This window comes from Scleropages formosus, chromosome 8 (genome assembly GCF_900964775.1).
Source record: "Scleropages formosus chromosome 8, fSclFor1.1, whole genome shotgun sequence".
In the NCBI taxonomy this organism is placed as follows: Eukaryota; Metazoa; Chordata; class Actinopteri; order Osteoglossiformes; family Osteoglossidae; genus Scleropages; species Scleropages formosus.
The window spans coordinates 1,602,723-1,622,386 of record NC_041813.1 but is presented as its reverse complement, the minus strand read 5'-3'; the positions used below and the strand labels follow the sequence as shown (position 1 = coordinate 1,622,386).

At 42.9% G+C, this 19,664-nt stretch overlaps 1 protein-coding gene across 5 annotated transcripts in view; it reads left to right on the top strand.

Annotated features, from left to right (window-relative positions):
* The window catches only part of ide (insulin-degrading enzyme), a 32,262-nt gene extending 12,842 nt beyond the window's left edge, over positions 1–19,420 (top strand). For 4 of the 5 annotated variants that reach the window (XM_018738063.2, XM_018738062.2, XM_018738061.2 and 1 more), the window contains exons 12-25: positions 3,138–3,240; positions 3,848–3,970; positions 4,217–4,299; positions 5,091–5,235; positions 8,644–8,754; positions 9,194–9,314; positions 10,044–10,135; positions 10,984–11,095; positions 12,368–12,535; positions 12,842–13,114; positions 14,917–14,978; positions 15,903–15,975; positions 16,531–16,598; positions 16,763–19,420. In XM_018738063.2, the coding sequence (XP_018593579.1) occupies positions 3,138–3,240; positions 3,848–3,970; positions 4,217–4,299; positions 5,091–5,235; positions 8,644–8,754; positions 9,194–9,314; positions 10,044–10,135; positions 10,984–11,095; positions 12,368–12,535; positions 12,842–13,114; positions 14,917–14,978; positions 15,903–15,975; positions 16,531–16,598; positions 16,763–16,858 (1,630 nt within the window). In that variant the 3' untranslated portion in view covers positions 16,859–19,420. Of the gene's footprint in view, positions 1–3,137; positions 3,241–3,847; positions 3,971–4,216; positions 4,300–5,090; positions 5,236–5,923; positions 6,069–8,643; positions 8,755–9,193; positions 9,315–10,043; positions 10,136–10,983; positions 11,096–12,367; positions 12,536–12,841; positions 13,115–14,916; positions 14,979–15,902; positions 15,976–16,530; positions 16,599–16,762 lie in introns of all 5 variants that reach the window. The other variant, XM_018738060.2, reaches the window with a different exon arrangement.
* The last annotated feature ends 244 nt before the right edge of the window (positions 19,421–19,664 follow it).

The following is a 19,664-nucleotide window of genomic DNA, read 5'->3' as shown; positions in this document are numbered from 1 at the left end:
TGATATAGTGACACAATTCAAATGAGTTGTTGGATAATAATATTACTAAAGTAGTTCTACAGGGCCATCTGGTTGAAAGGGGCTGTTCCAAATAGCTCTTTTTCACATTGTGGGCTTTGTGGTAAAACCCCTTGAAATTAGTTTATGATTCCACGAGAAGCCTTTCTTGTTAAGGACTCTTCAGTTTTGATTGGCAACACAAACCTGGACCGCTGGGAGTATATTTGTATTCTAGTTTTGTTTAACTCTCAATAGTGCCGTAGAATGTCAAGACTAAAGGGAAGCTTTTCTCCTCCAGTTTTCTGCATTTACCACAAATGCGAAGGATCAATTTATTCTCGGCTGCATCGGAGTTGTTTGCTGCAACAAGGATGGGTGTACTGCTGTAATGTGCCTTTTCTCATTTAACATGCAGGGGGTGAAAATGAAGGCTTTGGAAATAATTTCACACCTCTGAAATGTAAAATCTTTCCCAGTTCTTCCTCTGATAGTGCTGACTTTGTTGAGTGCTGCTTGTCTGTCTGCGTGGAGATCCTTTGCGTTTGTGAGGTACAAATCATAATTTCATCATTGACCTTTACACCTGTAATCAAGGAAAGCTTGTGGGAATAAGCAGATAATTTTTTTTTTTTTTTTTTTTTGGGAGATGTGATCAAAAAATGTAATGAGTGGACCAAGAACTCTTAGGTCCTGGTTGGGGAAGCTGCCCCTCAGTCTTGGAGCCTGGGTAATTCAGGCCATTATCTCTCTGAATGTAAAAATGCTTGTGTTTGTGTGCAGTAAAACATTCTTCATGGCACAGTGCCGGAGCACAAGACACTCAATACCACATGAAAGTCGATCCGTGCTACAGAACTGCTGAATTGCAGCTACCAGGCATCAATGTAACGTAGGTTGCTTAATCATCCCCTCAGCTTTCATGTTATAGTCCCTATATGGTGACAGTTAAGATATCTTGCTATTTTAGATGTTGTGGATGAGTGATTTCGATAATCCATTTGTTTACCAGTGGTCACTGGTTCTTTCTCTTAGAGCACACATACAGTGAACTGCACATCCATTGGTGTAGAATACTGAAGTAAATGCATTTTTCAAAGTATGTGCTGGCTGAGGGACATCCTTCTGTATGGACACTTCCATTTTTTTTCATTCAGAAGACATTTTTATCCAAAGCAATGGACAACTCAGAGTAAACAAAGGTGCACTTCACCGACAAATCTAAAGACATCGATGCAGACACGGGGTTCTCAAAGTACAGTCAGTTTGTCTGGTACACTGTTTAAACCAGCATATATTACATGGGTAGCTGCATGTAGAATTGGTAGCGGGTACACATTTTAAAATGGGTAACATTAACAGTAACGTTAGTAGCAGCATATTGAGTTGATAAGAAATATGAAGCTGTTGGTGACAAAAGACAATGCAAATTTATGAAGTTGATGGATCAGGAGGAGAGTGAGTCTGAAAGATGTGTTTTGAGACCCTTCTTGAACATTTAGAAGGACTCATCGGTTCTCAGTGAAAAAGAGGCATCATTTCACCAAGTATGAGCCAGAGCCCAGAACTTCTGGGCTTTAGATTTTGCACCTCATGTGCCTGGGACCACCAAGTGCCCAGAGGTGGTATAGAGAGGTTCAAATGCAACATGTTTAAGGGAACTTACTACATAATCAGTCAAGCCGTATTTGATAATTTCTAAATTTATTTTTTGTTTTATTTTTTAAAGAACGTTTCTGTCTTCTACAAGCAAAGATGATTTAACTGGAATATGTAAAATAATGCTCTCATAGTAATGAGCACGTTCACTTGTTTTCTGAAGAACTAGTAAGATGTTCCGTACATTCGTATTTATTTAGCTGACACTTTGTACAGTGAGCTACTTTACAAAGATTTTCCCATTTATACAGCTGAGTAATCTTTTCTGGAGTAATTCTTGATAAGTACCTTGATCAAGGATGCTACAGTGGGAACAGGAATTTGAACCTGGGTCCTTTGTCTGTAAGGTGGCAGCTGTAACCACTACATTACCTTCTGCCCTTCAAGGCTTTTGAATCCTTCAACCTTTTCATTTTGATCCATAATTTTCATTCTGTGTGCTTTTGTATTTACGGATTCCAAAAGTCGTTCCATTTTAGTTGAATGAATCAATGAGAATAAATGGTTTAACGTAATTTTATAAATCCCAGAGGGAAATTCACTGTGGTTGCAGCAGCATACACTCTACAATACACACAATGTGACCATGATGGTTTAAATTCTACTGTGCAGTCCACTCAGTTTGCCAAGGTTAAATCATTCTAGGTGCACCTGGCTCGGCTTTTCCCCAGAAGCAATGGAGGTGGAGCTGCACTTCATTTGCTTAACAAATCAAATGTTGCTCCTTTTCAAAGATTCCTGCATCCTACATCTTTCAGTAGTGCCTTTAGTGAATCAGTATACAAAGGTGGGAACAAACAACCCCTATGAGTTTTATAACTCTATCTCTCATGGTTGCCTTTTTTTGGGGGGGGGGGGGGGTGTTTCAGCTTATCCCTACTTTCCTTTTTTTATTTTTAAAAATAGCACATTGTGTGCTCCCCAAACGTCTTACAATGGTAAGCTACTTATAAAGGTTTACCCATTTATACAGCTGGGTAATTTGTACTGGAGTAATTTAGGGTAACTACCTAGGTCCTGCAGCTGTGACTTTTGGGTCAAAAGGCAGCAGCTCTAACTATTACACTACAGTGTGGCTACTCTATCAGTTGCCCCTGCTCCAGCAGCAGCAGCAGCATCTAACTTAGTCTGACTTTTTCTGGCAGCACAGCAGGTTCTACAAACAAGGGTTCACGCCATCAGCCTTCATTACTGACATCGTCTGCAGCTGCAGCATGGTCACATGAGCAGAGCTTGTGCTTCTAATGCTCCCTTTTCCCTCCCTTTTCAGCAGATGCAGTTTCCTGTCCTTACTTCTGCAAGGTGGTGAGAATAGGAAAATCCCCAAAAAGACATGCAGCACACAGGGTTGTTTGTTTCCCCTAACCTGGTCGCTATACATTCTGCTCTTTCTGTGTCTTTGCCAGCGGGACCTGAGGCATGTATCAGTGTCAAACTGAAGACTTTGACCATCTCACTCCTCTTCCTCCTCCTCCCTGCAGAGTTGCAGTTGTCTCTAAGTCATTTGAAGGCCAGACGGATAAGACCGAAGAATGGTATGGCACACAGTACAAGCAGGAAGCCATTTCTGATGAGGTTATCAAGGTAGATGTGCTGCTGCTCTCTGCATGTTGTCCTACTGTACCTTTTCACTTTGACACTTGGAGATCTTGCAACATAATCAATGTGTTAAACAGCCCCAGTCCATCTATATCAAATCAGACTTCCAACACTTTAACTTACCAGTTCATATATTTTGAAAGTCCTGTTGGTAATAACATGCATATGGTTTAATTCTGGACTCTGGTAACAAAGTTTAAACTTTTAGCACTGTAACTTAGAGCTTCATAATCATGGCTTGATTATAAAATTGTTTGTTGTGTTTCTGTAGCATCAAAACATTTAGTTTAGAATACCTTTTCTAGAGGGAAAATTACTATGCTGCTTGTTGTCATAAGAAGGTCACCATTAAAAGGATCTGATAATTACCACAGTTATTTCCCAGAATTCTCTGGGCTGGAGTGATTTTGTTGTGATTATACAAGATGTTATCAGGACTGTGTGTGAATGAGTCTGGTGACTGAGAGCAAATTGAAGTTGATGGTGGAGGACAATATGAACCTATGTACTAACTGCTTTCTTGTATGTGAATGTGTTGTGCGTTGCATTTAGTCCATCAGCAATGTGAATTTTTTGTTGTTTGACTTTCCAGAAATGGCAAAATGCAGACCTGAATGGCAAGTTCAAGCTCCCTATGAGGAATGAATTCATACCAACTAATTTTGAGATTTATCCTCTGGAAAAAGATTCTCCATCATTTCCCACCCTTATAAAGGCATGGTGAAAAGTGATTTTTTTTTTTTTAGTTTTTTGTTACTGTCCATACTCACTATATTACTATGTTTCATTATCAGTTTTTAATATGACTCATAACAATGGTGAAGTTTTGAACGTCAGCTTTTATCTAAGTCCATCCAATTAGGATGTAAAGTACAAAAATTGAGTTGTGAGAGCTGATAAATTGCTACATTCTTGGTTATTCTACATTGATCTATTGTTAATGAATCCTTGTGTTCCTCAGGACACTGCTATGAGCAAGGTATGGTTCAAGCAAGACGACAAGTTCTTCTTGCCCAAGGCCTGCCTGAATTTTGAGTTCTTCAGGTAAGTAACTGATCCACATTCCCTCCTTTTGTTAAGAGATTTGAAAACATCGATCTTTTATTTTCCTCAGTGCTGACTAGTCTTTTTCAGTCTTCTAAGTCCCAAAAATAGGACTCTGCGGTGTATCTTTGCAAACGTCAGAACGTTGGAAGACTTTGATAATAACAGGATTAAGACGGCAAGTTGAGTGAGTCTGTAGGATGCAAATGCCAAGGGATTCCTACATTTGAAAAGCAGATCTTTGTCTTAATCTAAAGTGTAGGACATCCTTTAGATGAAGACTTCATACCATTTTGATTAAAAAAAAAAAAAAAAAACTTTCATTTGATATGTGCAAATAAAATAGGGGAAAGCAGAACCATTTACTACTAAATATGAAGTGGCTACAGCACAAATATTGAAAGCATGTTGTGTGACGTTAATTCTGAAGACAGCTGATACGTAACCATTGTTTAGTTTCATATTGTGTTTTTCTTCCAATATGTCATGTATGTCATCCATCTTTACAAAATCATACAGTTTAGTATGTATATATTTAAAAAAAAAAAAATTCTGTTTTCCTATTGTGCCACTCTTGTTTTGCGGACATGTTAAATTACTTTTTAATGTGTTTAATGTTGCTCTTTGCTTTAAGGTTCCACATTTTTTATTTGTTGTCAGATTTCATCATTGTGCTGAAGGAAGTGCGTGTGTATTTTTTACATGATCTGCCATTGCTAGTAGCTCTATGCCTGGCTGTGATGGACGTTACAGGTTGGCAGCAGTAAGATTTTGTGACGTTCTCTTCACAGCCCGTTTGCGTATGTGGACCCATTGCATTGTAACATGGCCTATTTGTACCTTGAGCTGCTCAAGGACTCTCTCAACGAGTATGCATATGCAGCCGAGCTAGCTGGCTTGAACTATGACCTGCAAAATACCATCTATGGGATGTATGTAAGTACCCAAATTTTCCACTCCAGCGCCATGACCTTAGCATTTTCAGCCAATCCATCTGGCCCACCGCCTAACTCTCACTCCCTCCTCCTTTTCCCTGCCACTATCCGTTCGCTCCAGGCTCTTTCCCTGGCCCAACATTTTACCTTTCCCCATCCTCACGCTTCCTTGAAACCTTGATAAGCGGCTGCACATTGTTGCCTTTGTACAGTAGACTGGGGATAGCCTTGCGGTTCTACGCCATCTAAAGTCAACAGACACCACAGTGCTTCGTTGTTGACGCAACAAAGTTTTATTCAAATTTCTGGGGCTTCCTACCGATTAAATGGCTGAACAAGCGGCAGTCTGAAACAAAATATTTGTAACAGATGGAATATCCTGGATATTCATCCTGGATGCCATAGATGTCTTTGGGGAAGTAGTCATCACTTTAATTGCAAAAATTAGAATCTCAGCAATGGGGGAAGTATTATAAAGATGAAGCTGGCTGTGTTCTTACCTACAGTGTACTCTACATAGTAGATGTTGACACTTATTTCAAATTGCACATCATTAAGGTGCAAAGCTGGTCATCAGGCTGCATATACATACTCTTAATATCAGTCCTGTCTCCACAGTCCTCTTCCTTGTCTTTGCCCCATACAACAAACATGTCTTATTTTCTTTTTGTTTTTTGTTTGTTTGTTAGTCGTTACCTTTACACAGACCCCCTCCACTGCAACATGAGCTACCTGTTTCTCAGGTTATTGAAGGATGATTTAAAAGAGTATACATATGCAGCCCGCCTCTCAGGGCTGGTGTATGGCATAGCCTCAGGAATGAATGCTATCCTCGTAAGTACGGCAGCAGTCTGGTTCATGGGGGTGGGGGCTGGCTGGAGGGAGATGGAAGGGTAGATCTTGAGGCTAGCAAATGTGTCTTGGATTCCTTTCTGGCTTCACACTGTCTTTATTGAAAGGTGATGTATCAGCCCCTGCTGGTGCTGTTTAACACATATGAGGGTCTCTGCTCCTTGTCTTACAGATCACTCCAATGATACATGCGCTCGCTCACACACAGGCACATTGTAGGAAATGAAGGGAAATGACTGCAAATTTTGCATTTGATTTTTACTAGAAGATCGAAGGGGTCTGTTGATCTCGTACAGCCTGGACATCATTTCAGTCTCTATGGAATTATTCTAATGTATAGAAAGCCCTGACTTTCAATTTATGAATGGGAATGGGATGTGTCTCTTCATTTGTTTTTGTTCAAAAACCCAAACTGACTTTTACTGTTAGATCGTAATCATTAGATCTTAACACAGACATTGACCCTTTTTTGACATCCTACGTTATGTAAAAATGTTGGCTATCGCTAGATGCTTAAGACCTAATTTTTATTAGCTTCAAGCTGTATTAACTGAAAATAATATATTGAACAGATTACCTGTTCTTGTTCAAAGCTGATTCCTCACTGATTCTTCCATTAAATGTGTAATGTTTGACATTTTGCTATTGATCAGTGATACTGAAGAACACCAGACCCAGGCTTTAAACACTATGGAAGTCAGTTGAATTCCGGTAGTTTCACACTCCTCTTCTGTTCAGATCCATTTTACTAACACCTGTTAGGGGGACATGTATGTACAGGTTGTGTTTGCACCAAGCAAAAATTTTAGAAAATGGGGAACGTGAATAGTAGCTTGACGATGAGCCAATGTAAAGGGATATGTCGTTATCTCGAGGGCGGTCATGCTCATTACTACAACATACTAATTGCTGTTGCAGTATTGTTCATCAACATTACTGAAATACTTAAGTTTTCAAGTTTATTGTCATAGGTACAAGTACTGTGTACAAGTATCATGAAATTCTTCTTGAATGCTTCTCCACAGACTATGGACAAGACAGAGACAATACAAAGGTTAAAAAGGTTTCTTAAAAGGGTTTTTTCCCATGAAGAATTCTACATAATCAGCTGAATTGGGAATTTTAGGTCATTCCTGCCAGTATCAAGTGGTATGATCTGTAAAACGCTGAGCTGAATCAATCTTGAATCTTGCTGGTTTGTTTTTGGAAACCAAAGAAATTACTTTTCTTGCATGTGGTGGTGGGTTTGCTTTTGCTCACTCTAACTTTTAATGTGCATAACGATTAAAATGAAACAAATGTGTTTGGAGTAGATGAATGTGTCCTTGAGGTTTTTTTGGCTTTAGGATGAATCCAGAATGGAATAAATGTCATTCATCATTTTTACCATGCTGCTGAAGTTTACAGTAATTGTTCTGCACACAAATTTAGCAACCTTGGGTAGCATGATGGTAACCAGGAGAGCATTAGTTTTCCCATTATTTTCAGCTCATTTATTGTGTTGCAGTCTTTTTGCTGCTGCTATACATGATTTGGGTATTCTCACAGTTTACAGACCAAAACTTTGGATGTTTAATTGGCCTGAGACCAGTCATTCTGTACTGTGATTTCAGACAGCTACTTTTACTGCGTGTAATACTGTGTTCTATAGCCAGGGTGCAGTGGCCATGCTTGTACGATGGATAGCACGTGGCTTTGCTTGAGCAGTGTGGGATGCATGAAGAGTGGTGCAGTTTTGGATAATGTAGTTGAACCATCCCGGGCTCCTTTCACATACTGGACATTATTTAGTGTCCTTCATCTTTCTTCTCCTCTTTTTGTGTCTGTCTCTCATACACACAAACAAGATAGTGATAAAATGTATACTAATGACATTTGAATCGAGTTTACAAATTATTACTTATGCTATAGTTCTCCAGGATGGAAAACAAGAGGATTACTGCTCTGCACACTTTCCAAGAGAAATATGCGTCATGATAATGGATAATAGTAATGGTATTATGTCCACAGTCACCAAGGTCACGGAGTAATTGACAACAGACCTTTGTATCATAGCTGCCCTGGCTGCCACCTCATCCTCTCTGTGTTTGTTGGGGCATTAAATCTGCACCACTGTCCTCCAGTGAGAATGGAAACGTCCCCTGCCAATCTGCGGAGTTTGTGGCACTTCCGGGCACGATCGCTCTTCGTGGCATCATCCTGGTTAGCCCTCCCCAGTACCAACTCCATCGAGTTGCAGAGACCAGTTCATTCGCTCAGCAGGCCGTGTCCAGTCCATTTGGTCTGCCTCGAGTCGTGCGACTAGTGCTGGCATTTCTGTGGAATCATTTTTCTGAGAAATTGCCAGAGCCTTTGGACAGTGTTGGTGGGGGGGCTTAGTCTTTGAGTAGTACAGCATTTTGTCTTAGTCACTTCTGGACCTCCCCCCACTCACGGGTGCGCACACACACGTACCTAGAGAGACATACAGCAGAGCTGTCCCAAATAGCTGCTATGGCTCACCGTCTTGCCATACTCATGCCTTTCTCCATGTCTCTCCTCCTCTGCTGCGACTCAGCTGTCTGTGAAGGGCTACAACGATAAGCAGCACATTCTGCTGAAGAAAATCATCGAGAAAATGGCCACTTTTGAGATTGACGAGAAGCGATTTGACATCATCAAGGAGGCGGTAAGATCTCATAATTTCCACTAGTAAATTTCTGGCTTCCAGTGATGCAACTTTATCTACCTTCAATGCCTCTGGTCTATAAAGAGTAAAATGTCTGCTGTTGATTAGCCTGATAGCCATCTCTGGTGTATGTGAGCCTCATTGCATAGTGGTTTCAACTCTGCCTCAGACTTTAATTGCTTTGTTGAAGTGACTGTTTGGATGGAAAATGTCCTCACCTGGTGTGTAAGGTGTAAATCGTGCTAATTGGAGTGTGTCCTCTGAAAGCTGCATGATTGCTGCTCTGGAGGACCATGGCCAAACACCACTGTTGTGTATAAAATGTTGTGCCTCTCACTTGGAACAGTTTTACTTGAGAGCAGTGTATGAGCCCAGTGTGGTTTCTTTGTGTGAGGTTTCACCAATGATAGTGATTGGAGATGGTTGTGTGATCCTCTAGTACATGCGGTCACTGAACAACTTCCGTGCTGAGCAGCCTCACCAACATGCCATGTACTACTTGCGTCTGCTCATGACCGAGGTGGCCTGGACTAAAGATGAACTGAAGGAGGCACTTGATGGTGAGTCTCTTCTCTCATGTATGTTATGTACAAGGCTTTATGTAAACACTTTCGCACATTGCAAATGCATGAATGTAGGCTGCTGCAGTGGGGCTGTTATTAGATGCTCACCCAGCCTACTGGGAGCTCCCAAGGCTGCAGTGAGAGGTGTTGTGGGCAGAAGATGTTGGCAGGGCTGCCTAGGCAAGATGTGGCATGAATTCTAAAGGGAACCTGCATTGACACCTGGGTAGCTACAGGCTGCAGTGAAGAGGGTAGTACCTGTGCAGAGCATGGAAGGGGTGGTGACGCTAGATGTTCAGCGTGCCAGGGTAGGGGGAAAATTGGCTAAATTCTGTGTCAAAGTGGACAAATGCCTCCGAAAGCCTCCCTGGGTAGTTGGCCCTAATGACTTCCAGTTTGGCTCCTCCCAGAGGAGCTGAATGTTGAGCCACAGGCCCCTGCTCAGCGTGCCATTGCACCCTGAATCTGGGTCAGACGTTGCGTGAATGCAGAATAACAAATCTGCTTGTGGAGTGAGCGAAGCAGTGATGCAGTCTGCTTTTATGCTCCCTACCAACTCCTGTCTGGTTTCAAGGACTTCTGAAAACATCAGAGGAGAGCAGGGGCAACTCTGGGACAAGGTTCCAGTCCCATGAATCTTCTGGCTTCAGCAGTTCTCATTCTGGACAGTCCCTGTCACTGTGAGAAAGGCTCAGTGATTGATCACGCTGTCTCTGTGTGTTTCAGATGTCACTCTACCTCGCCTTAAGGCTTTCATACCTCAGCTGTTGTCACGGTTACACATTGAAGCCCTTCTCCACGGCAACATAACCAAACAGGTTGGTTGGCTATTCTGCCTTTAAGGTAAACGGCGTGTGTGTGTGTGCGCGTGTGCGTGCATGCACGCTCGCACTGAAATTTCGTTTCCCAGTCCTTGTAGATGTGAGTGTTTTCTCTTTGACCATAACACCCAACAAGGGCTTCTGTGCTCTGCAAAATCCTTTTATCTGTCTTCTGGGAATGTCAGGCAGGGTGAAAGCTGCAGAACCCAGATAAGATCTGACGAACAAATCACCATTTATATAAGATCCCAGCTGTCGAGATTCTGTGCTTATCCTTGGTAATGAAGTGAATGTCACAGTGCAGAGGAAAGAGGGTAGGATATGGCCACAGGGGGGCCTTCCTTGCTCACAATTTCATTTCATTAGACAAACTCACTAAATCTCCTTCCCATGATTCCAGTTGTTGGCCTATATCAACCCCCCCCCCCCACCCCAATCCATGAACATGGATCAAACTGTGTAGAAGTAAACCCCCCTGTTCCATTCAGAAGCAGGAGGTTTACATGCTGCAGTTGTGTGCTGACTAATCACCTCAACTCTGCTTTCCTCATTAACATGCATGAAGTCTAAAAATAGGTTAAGTACTATTTATTTATTTTTTTTTGTATTCTTCAACTGTTTGAAAATGATGCAGCAGCTGTGTAGTACAGATGCCATTTTGCACTGGTTCTAGATGAAGAAAAATCTTTTCCACTTTGGACATCTTCAGCTTAATGGAAAGATGAGAATGGCTGAATTAACAAGGGAAATTCTGATTAAATCCATCCTTCCTTTTGTCTTCATTAATAACTGTGTATGAGCACTAGTAATGTCCAGCTTGCTGACCTTTGCTCACTTTCCTTCAGTCTGCTTTAGGCATGATGCAGATGGTGGAGGACACGCTTATAGAGCATGCTCACACGAAGCCCCTCCTCCCAAGCCAGCTTATCCGCTACAGGGAGGTACAGGTCCCTGATGGTAAGTCACACATCCCTAATCGCTGCCAAACGGCCTTCCGTTCTGGCTATCCAGGCTCTGCGCCACGTCCTTGGAGACCGGGCAGTCACGCCCATATCGGTGTCCACTCAGTGTATGGCTTTGCATCATGACTTTGTGACCTTTTGTTTTTACTTGAAGTTTACAGTCTATGCCGGTGCCTTTACTTTGTCCTTTTAATTGCATGAGGACTTTTGAGCTGCACCTGCTTTGAATCTTCCTGAATGTCAGGTCATGCAGGAGCGGTTAATAATGTCTTCTGTTTCTGGGGGGTCATTTCTCAGCTAAAGGCCCAGGCAAAGGCATCAAGTCAGGGTGGGAAAGGGAACTTTGTTGTGGCTGCTTAAGGAGGCAGGAGTGTGTGAAGGTGTGATTATGGGTCGAGACTTGGATGGGGAACACGAGCAAGACTCTGAGAGAAAGTCAGAGCTTGGGGTAGGTTGGGATGAATGCAGGTTTGGTCTTTAGGGTAACTTTGGAATGGGGGAGGATACCGGGATGCCTTTTGTCAGGCACACCTGACCCTGTCCATGTGGGAGATGTGCTTATTTTTAGGGGACCAACTTGGCCACCACCCCAGAGTCTCTCTTGTTGTATCGCTCTCATTTCGGTCCTGTTTTTGTCAGTAATTGTTTTGCAAAAGTCAATCTTTGACAGCTCATGCTGTCAAAACCCTTACACATATGGTGCATAAATTAATGATACTATATTAAGTATCCATGAAAGGCTGTGACACTGAATTCATTCATAAATAAAAACATTTTCTTCATTCCACTATTGTCCGTCTCTTCCTGTGTAAGCTTCGCTGTAAGAGCTACAGAATCCTTCTTTGTCTTTTTCCTACATCTCATTTATGACTTTTTTATTTAAACAAAATGAAGCACAACTTATTGCTCTTTGTCTTTTAGAGCTAATTGATCCTGTGGTCTGTGATGTTGCCACTGTATTTGGGTGTCCTCTTTCTAGTGGTTATTAGCTTAATCGTTCCCATGCTGTTGCCTCTGTCAACCTCCTTAACTGTTCCTGTGTTCTATGTGACATTTCCCTTGAAGCACAATTCAACTGTATATATTTTTACATTGCTGTTTGGGTACTGAATGGGGCATCTTGCAATTGCAGAAGTCAGTGTTTTTCTTTTTTTCTGGAAAGCTCTGTATCATTGCACCTACATTTCTAATGTTCCCCAGATCTGTGTGGAGCAAAAGATTGCACATGCCGTGTATCTCTCCTCATTGTTTGTTCTGTGTTTTGCAGGGGGTTGGTATGTATACCAGCAAAGGAATGAGGTTCACAACAACTGCGGCATTGAAATCTACTATCAGACAGACATGCAGAATACTCACGAGAACATGCTTCTGGAACTCTTCTGCCAGATCATCTCAGAGCCCTGCTTTAACACGCTCCGTACCAAGGAGCAGCTGGGTGGGAACCACCTCCATGCACCCGTCATACTTGATATCACACTTCTTACAGGTTACACATCTCACCGCTACACCTGCCTGGATCAAATTCTACAGTTGCACTTTCCTTCATATAGTCCCTTTTGTGCCACAGGATCCTCCGTCTACAGAATATGCAAGTCATCTACACTAGGTGCATTAGTTATATCGATCCACCATCAAAGATCTGTTTCTCTTACAGTACTGAAACGTTAGCGGTTTTAAACGCACTGATACTGGAGATGTTTGTGAAGTGTGGTATGATTGGCAGTGTGTTTCTGTTTTCCAGGTTATATCGTGTTCAGTGGGCCACGCCGTGCCAATGGCGTTCAGGGCCTACGTTTTATCATCCAGTCAGAGAAGGCGCCGCACTATCTGGAGAGCCGCGTGGAGGCCTTCTTGCGGACGATGGAGAAGTGCGTCGAGGATATGAGTGAGGAGGCCTTCCAGAAGCACATTCAAGCCCTGGCCATCCGGCGCTTGGACAAGCCCAAGAAGCTGGCTGCCGAGTGTGCTAAGTACTGGGGGGAAATCATCTCCCAGCAATACAACTTTGATCGAGGTAAGTCCCTGCCTTGTCTCCAGTTCTTCAAAGTGTTCAGAAACCTTAGTGCTGGTTCAGCACAAAACAAATCACTTCTGCATCCTATATACCTATATAGTTTGTTTCCAGCATGGTTTGTGTGGACATTTTCCCATTATTATTTTTAAGATGAGTGATTTTCCTGTAAGGCTGCTAATTTCTATCCCCTTCCCACCTACGTTGTTGATTCCATGCATATCCTAAACATTTTTGGCTGTTTGCTCCTTGGGGCTTTGAAATAACTGAAGCAGTGATCAATGCATAGACTGGCCTCTGCTGAATGCGTTTTACATGAATAATCTTTAGATGCTGTTGCCCCAAACAGAAGCAGAAGCATGCCTTTTTAATTAGATTATTTGTCAAATCTGCCAAATCCCTTTGATAGATGGAAAGCTGACACAAGCACTCTTGTCCATATCCATCTCAACAGAGAAGCATGGTGAAACACTACACTGTTAAAAGCACATTTATAAAGGCTAACACTATCTGTGTTATCTGTGTTATGCTAGTTTGCTCATGCACTGAACATGTATTTTCTAGTGGATGGTTTGCTTTCTGTTTTGCATAACAGCAGGATATGGACAGAAGCCTTGTTAATATATCCCAACTTGTGTAGTGTTACAGCATTGCTGTGGGAGCTCTGAAATGAGCGCTTTGCATCTCGGGATGTTGGCTGCGTGACGGAGACACACTTGGGCACTAAGAGGCCTTGAACAGTCTAGAGTCCCCTTAAAACCCTCAGTGAGTCGCTTCGCTGGTGGTGTCTAACAGTGTTACTGAACGGCAAACGTTTCCATATCCTCCATGATGGGTTTATGAATCGCTCCATCCCAGAGTTGGTTTTGTTAAAGGTCCTACAGTGGATTCTCTGGTACCATGTTGGTGAGAAGTCCACTTGATTTGAAAGCAATACTTACTTCTCTGAATGGTAACTTTCATTCTCCAGTTTGAAACATACTAGCTAGTGAAATGTGTCACTGGAAAACAATACTGTGTGTTCTGCATGTCTGTAGAATCTGTGGTGGCAACAATTTCAATTAATTTTTGGCAATATGAGCATGAGACTTGTCATTGTTACCATGTCTTGAGATACTACTATACAATTATTTATTCCTTTACCTGACACTTTTCTGCAATGTGCCCTACTGTGAGTTTCATATCTGAAGGACTGTAGATGTTTTAAGCTGCTTGCAGTGACGTACCCATGTATACAGCTAGGTAGAAGTTTACTGTATCAATTCATGGTAATACCTTGCTCAAGGATCCTATAACAAGACCTAAGATTTGAACCTGGATGCAGAACAAATTATCACAGAGGTACCCATTGCTCCATATTTCAGATGCAAAGTGTACAGTTAATATTGATGTGCTGCATGATTACTCAAATGAAAAAGGTCTTGTGAGTTTTTAAACTTTACTTGTGGAAATCTAAGCTCCCCCCCAAGATGGTTGTTACATGAATAAAATGCATTTTAAGTGTGCTGCAAAAAACAACCAGAATTGTGTCCTCTAGGCATGATGTAGGGAAACGTTTACAAAAAGAAAGGTCGAAAGGTGTTTTTATTGTTAGCTGTTCATATGTCACACTTATTGAGTAACCGAAAATATGAGTACTACTGAACATGAATTTTTTTTGCCTGTGTTTGTGCACAACAATTTCTAGATATCATGCATCTTTAGTTTGCTGACTTACGAAGGATGGCCATGATATTGAGCTTGTTGTCAGAATTACGCATATAATTTTGTTTGTTCTACTCTAATAATGTTTGCCTATATTTCAGATAATATTGAAGTGGCATATTTGAAGACGCTGACTAAAGAGAATATAATACAGTTTTACAGGGTAAGTGGGCTGATGGTCTCTGCTCACGAGCAACGGGCTCTAATTTGTGTTCAAGGTAACGATGTAGTGATCTTACAGGTCTGGTCTCCATGGAGATGCTTATTTGTTTCCAAACTGAGTTAAAAGCTCTGCTCCGCTGTCCTCCTGAGTTGGGTCACTGACCGCAGCATCCACAGCGCATGTCCTGTTCCTCCTCTGCCTCACAAGTCTGTCCAGCCAAGGAGCAGCCTGACCTGTTTTCTCTCTGTGTATTGGGGGGACTCTCATCCGGCCTGCCCTCTACTGCAGTAATTAAAAAGGAGCGACGCTTTGCCGTTTCCACTCCATCATGCTCTGTGAATAGCTACTAAGGTGACACCGATGGCACAGGCAACATCGTTACGTAGTGATTTTTCTCGCCGCTGCAAGGCTGTTTCCTTTTCCATACAGGGCCTTTCATCTCAGTGAGTGTCTGTCTGTCTCAGTCAGTCAGATGCAGCCCAGTAAGCAGTTCCAGGAAGAGTGAGGGCTGCTAAGGTTGACGGTTTGGTTGGAGGCTGGGATCACTGCTCGATGCAGGCAGGGAGTCTGTGGCCACAGGACACTTTAGAGCCACTGAAGCTATGTAGTGGGGGGGCTGATGGAGAGCCACTGGGGAGCGCAGTCTATTGATGACCTTGCATAACCTCTGACGGAGTCCTGCTGAGGGTGCAAATGGAGGTAATGGGTGTCGGGTGTCTGCTGTCTGCAGCAGCTCTCTGGGCCTCATTGAGTCTTTCCCAGCCTCTCTCCTCCTGTCAAATTCTCTCCAGAATGAAGCCCATAAAAGTCACGTTTGTCCTCGGGGGGGGGGGCACTTAATCCCATCATCCACTCATTTACATTAATTAAAATGGCAGTGCTGTAAGGTTCTGAATCCCCTGAACCTGTACCCTCCCCACACAGGAACTCCTGGCGGTGGATGCTCCCAAAAGACACAAGGTGTCGGTGCACGTGCTCTCCCGCGAGATGGACTCCTGTGAGTGTGCTGTGTGGCTGTGCTGGTCCACGGGGGTGCAGTAAGGCATTAGTGTTGTGTGCTGGGGTTGGGGGGGAGACTTCCTTGAACAGAGAAATTTGTTTGTTTGTTTGTTTTTGGACAGATATGCTTGTAGGGAGGGGTTGGGGGGGGGCTTCATGGCTGGGTCTCTCTTATAGGGTTGAGCCTCTTAGGTGTAGGTTGAGACAAAATTGATAGATGGGCCTGAAGGGGGACAAGGGGTTTTTGGGGCAGGACTGCAGGATGGGAAGTTGTTGGGACTGTAGTTTGGGAGGGGCTTGATTTGTTATACCTGTGCGTTGTGTAGGTGGTACAGATGCACATGGGTTCCTTATTTTATGTTTGCCATCAGCAAATTTTAGATCTTTTGTGTCGTCATTTCCACCAAGTCCCTCCAAGGTCCCTGCCATCAATACGTGCTTCACAGCACTGAGGGGATAAGGTGTTCATGACGGGTATTAGTTAGGAGACCTTTGGAGTGAAGCAGCGATCTTTCGGCTGAGGTTCTTCATGGAAAATTCTCTCACCTTTCAGGTCCAGTAGTGGGGGAGTTCCCATGCCAGAACGATGTCAACTTGGCTCCGGCCCCCTCCCTTCCACAGGTGCCTCTTGTATACTTGTGTGTGTGTGTGTCCGTGATTGTGTGTGCGCACGCCCTTCAACAGAACTTGACTTGGGAGGCAAGCTGCACTAACTGCTGTGTGACTCACGAGTAACTGCTGTCCCCCTGTGCTCTCTCTCCGTGCTCTCCCTCATCTCCCTGCAGCCTGTCCTGGTGCAGGATATGACCGAGTTCAAAAGGAGCCTGCCGCTCTTCCCCTTGGCCAAGCCGCACGTGAACCTCATGGCTGCCAAACTGTAATGGCTGAAGGAGCCTGGTCTCTCCCGCCGTCTCCCTCTCGTCCGGCTTCGACAGGAACCACCTGCCGGTCCATCTGTCGTGTGTGTGTGTGGGTGCGTGTGTGTGTGGGGCAGGAGAGCCAGTCATGGCTCGGTGCAAATGTGGTGACGCAAACTTTGTTTTAGAATGTATCATGGTTAATGAATGAGGAAGGGGGAAAAAAAAAAGAGAAAAACTGAAGCATACATGTAGGGTGAGAGATAGTTGGAAGATGTGGAGATCAGCACTGTTATCGGTAAAGTGGTCAGAATTCCTACCAGAGGAAGAGGCTGACATGGTCAGGTTTAGCTGTGGCATACAAAGGTCATGTGCAGGTGACAAGGACAGTTTTTCTATTTCAGAATCACTGGGCAGACCCCTCCCCCCCCCGCCCTTTTTTTTTTTTTCCCCTCCCTTCTTCTTGAGGATATGAGGCATGGTAACCCTGTTCACTTGGAGTCCTTTACTTACATTAAACTGTCCACACAGACATTTCCTGAAGTATATCGATTCACAGAAGTTCAGCCTTAAATTATTAATCTTTAAAAATGCTCTGAACTGATATAAAACGAGTAAAATGACAGAGCCCCTTTGAGCAGCTACTTTTTAACCTGCCTTTTAACCAGTGTTTTGTCATTCTGCCATCTTCTCAGGGCTACCCCTTCTTGGGCTCAATTTTATTTTAAACTTATAATAAAACATTTTAAATATTTTAAATTTTCCTTGCAATTTTACTTCAATGTTCTTATTTGAATTCCCCCCCCCTCCCTTTTTTTTTTTTTCTTCCTCTTACTGGACACAATTGGGTCCTGAATGGGTGGTTCTCTATTGGTAGTGATGGAATAAACATGAACGTGGCAATGTGGCAAAGGTTGTACTTTGTGATGTTAACTTTGCCCTCCAAGTAACTGAGCCCTTCCAGTTACATCGCTGATGGGCTCCTTCCACAGTTTTCGGTCACACCTAAAACGGCTTTAAGTGGATACCTTTGTCGTTTGGGTGAAGAGCGGCCTGCTGGGTCATTTCTGGAAGAAAACTTCATAGCCCTGTTTTGGAGCCATGAGTACCGTGGTAGAGGATGCATCTCATCTGTGTGTGGGAGAAGCAGTGTAGGTGACAACATGCTGGGTGGAGTGTATGAGGTGGAGCTGGCAGGTGTGTGTGTGTGTGTGTGTGTGTGTGTGAGAGAGTGTGTGAGAGACTGTGAGAGAGACTGTGAGGTGGTGTTGCTCATCCAGGAAGCTGCTCTTAGAAACAGGTTCACCTTGTTGTTAATTTTTTGACCGATTGCTTTGAAACCTTGTGCAGCACAGTGTTTCGCCGGTTACCGTTCTCACCATCCCCTCGTGCGTTCGTTCAACTCTTCGAGGGGTTCTGTGTTTTGGCTTGGATTTAAAAAAGAAAAAATCCACCTGAGAGGAGTGATTGGAGTGTCAGTATTGTGCTTGTAGATTTGCACTACTCTTCTCATGAGCAATAAGAGCCCCTGAGGCCTAAGAGGAGTGAGCTGGAGCCCATCCTGCTGAGCTGCTCTGGCACCACAGGGGCTCCCACTCTGCACTCTACAAACCCTGGTGCAGGATGCAAAACCACAACTTGTCTGCATTTACACTTTCTTTTATTTACAGCCTACGGAAAGGCATAGGTTTAACAAAAATGCAGTGTGTTAGTGTGCAAATACAGATGACTCCATAACTGCACTGACCTCATCTCTCAGGGCTCGACAGACTTTGCCAAGCCAAATCACTCCATAGTCGCTTTTTCCCCCTTTTATTTTTTTTTACTTATTTTATTTTTTTTTTTAAAAAAAAAAAAAAAAAAATGATCTGCTCTTTTCTCTTCTATGTTCTCAGGCTCCTCTAGAAACCACTGTAATGCTGCATTTTCTACAAGCGGAAGACTTCTATTATACATTGTATTTTTTTTTTTTTTTTTTTTTTAAAGAATTATGTCCATCATGCAGGTTAAATGAGGTAATATTCATTGCTTGTCCAAGTGTTTTTCCAACAGTACAGCATGCTTCTTAATGGCGTTCCAGCATTTTACTGCGTTTTTACTACAATGAAGTAGCATCTCAGGCATTTTTTCCCCCCTCCCCCCTTTCTCAGTGAATCCAAAGGCACAACCATGTTTTAGTAGTAGCACTAGACGTAAGGAGGTTGTATTTCGGACCTGTCTCTCACTACCTTGTTCACCAGGGTACGAGGGTCATCAGTGCAGGACTGGCCAGTGAGTCACAAGAAGGGGACGTTATCTCACAAGTCCTTTGTAACCCAGCCGTTCACATGCATAGCTCTTGCAGTTTTCACACAAGTTGACAGCTCTTTAGCTACTCATGTTGGCTGGGAGAAGTTTGGCCTGTGTTTAGTATCTGCCCAATCATGAATGAACATCAGACACAGCTTGAGCTGAACTACTCTTGATACTCTGCTGTTGATTTGTTTAGATTTAATTGATGGGTTGTGATGGAGTGCTTATACCATGTACAGGTGGTGTGAAGTGATGAGTAAATTTTTTTAAGTCATTAAACATATAAAATTCTCATGTTTCTACTGTGACTTTGTACCATTAAGCATGGTTAATTTTCAGACAATGGAATTATTTTGTGCTTTTGGTTAAAGGGTGCAGTATTTTGCCTGTTTAACTTTTCACCTTTTTTTTTTTTTTTTTTTTTAAATTAGATTCTCAGCATCTGCTTAATCGTTGGGCCCACAGTAGTGTTCTTAATTTGAAAGGTAAGTTTTGAAAGTCTTACAGGATGTCATAGACAGGGCCTCCTTGTAATATG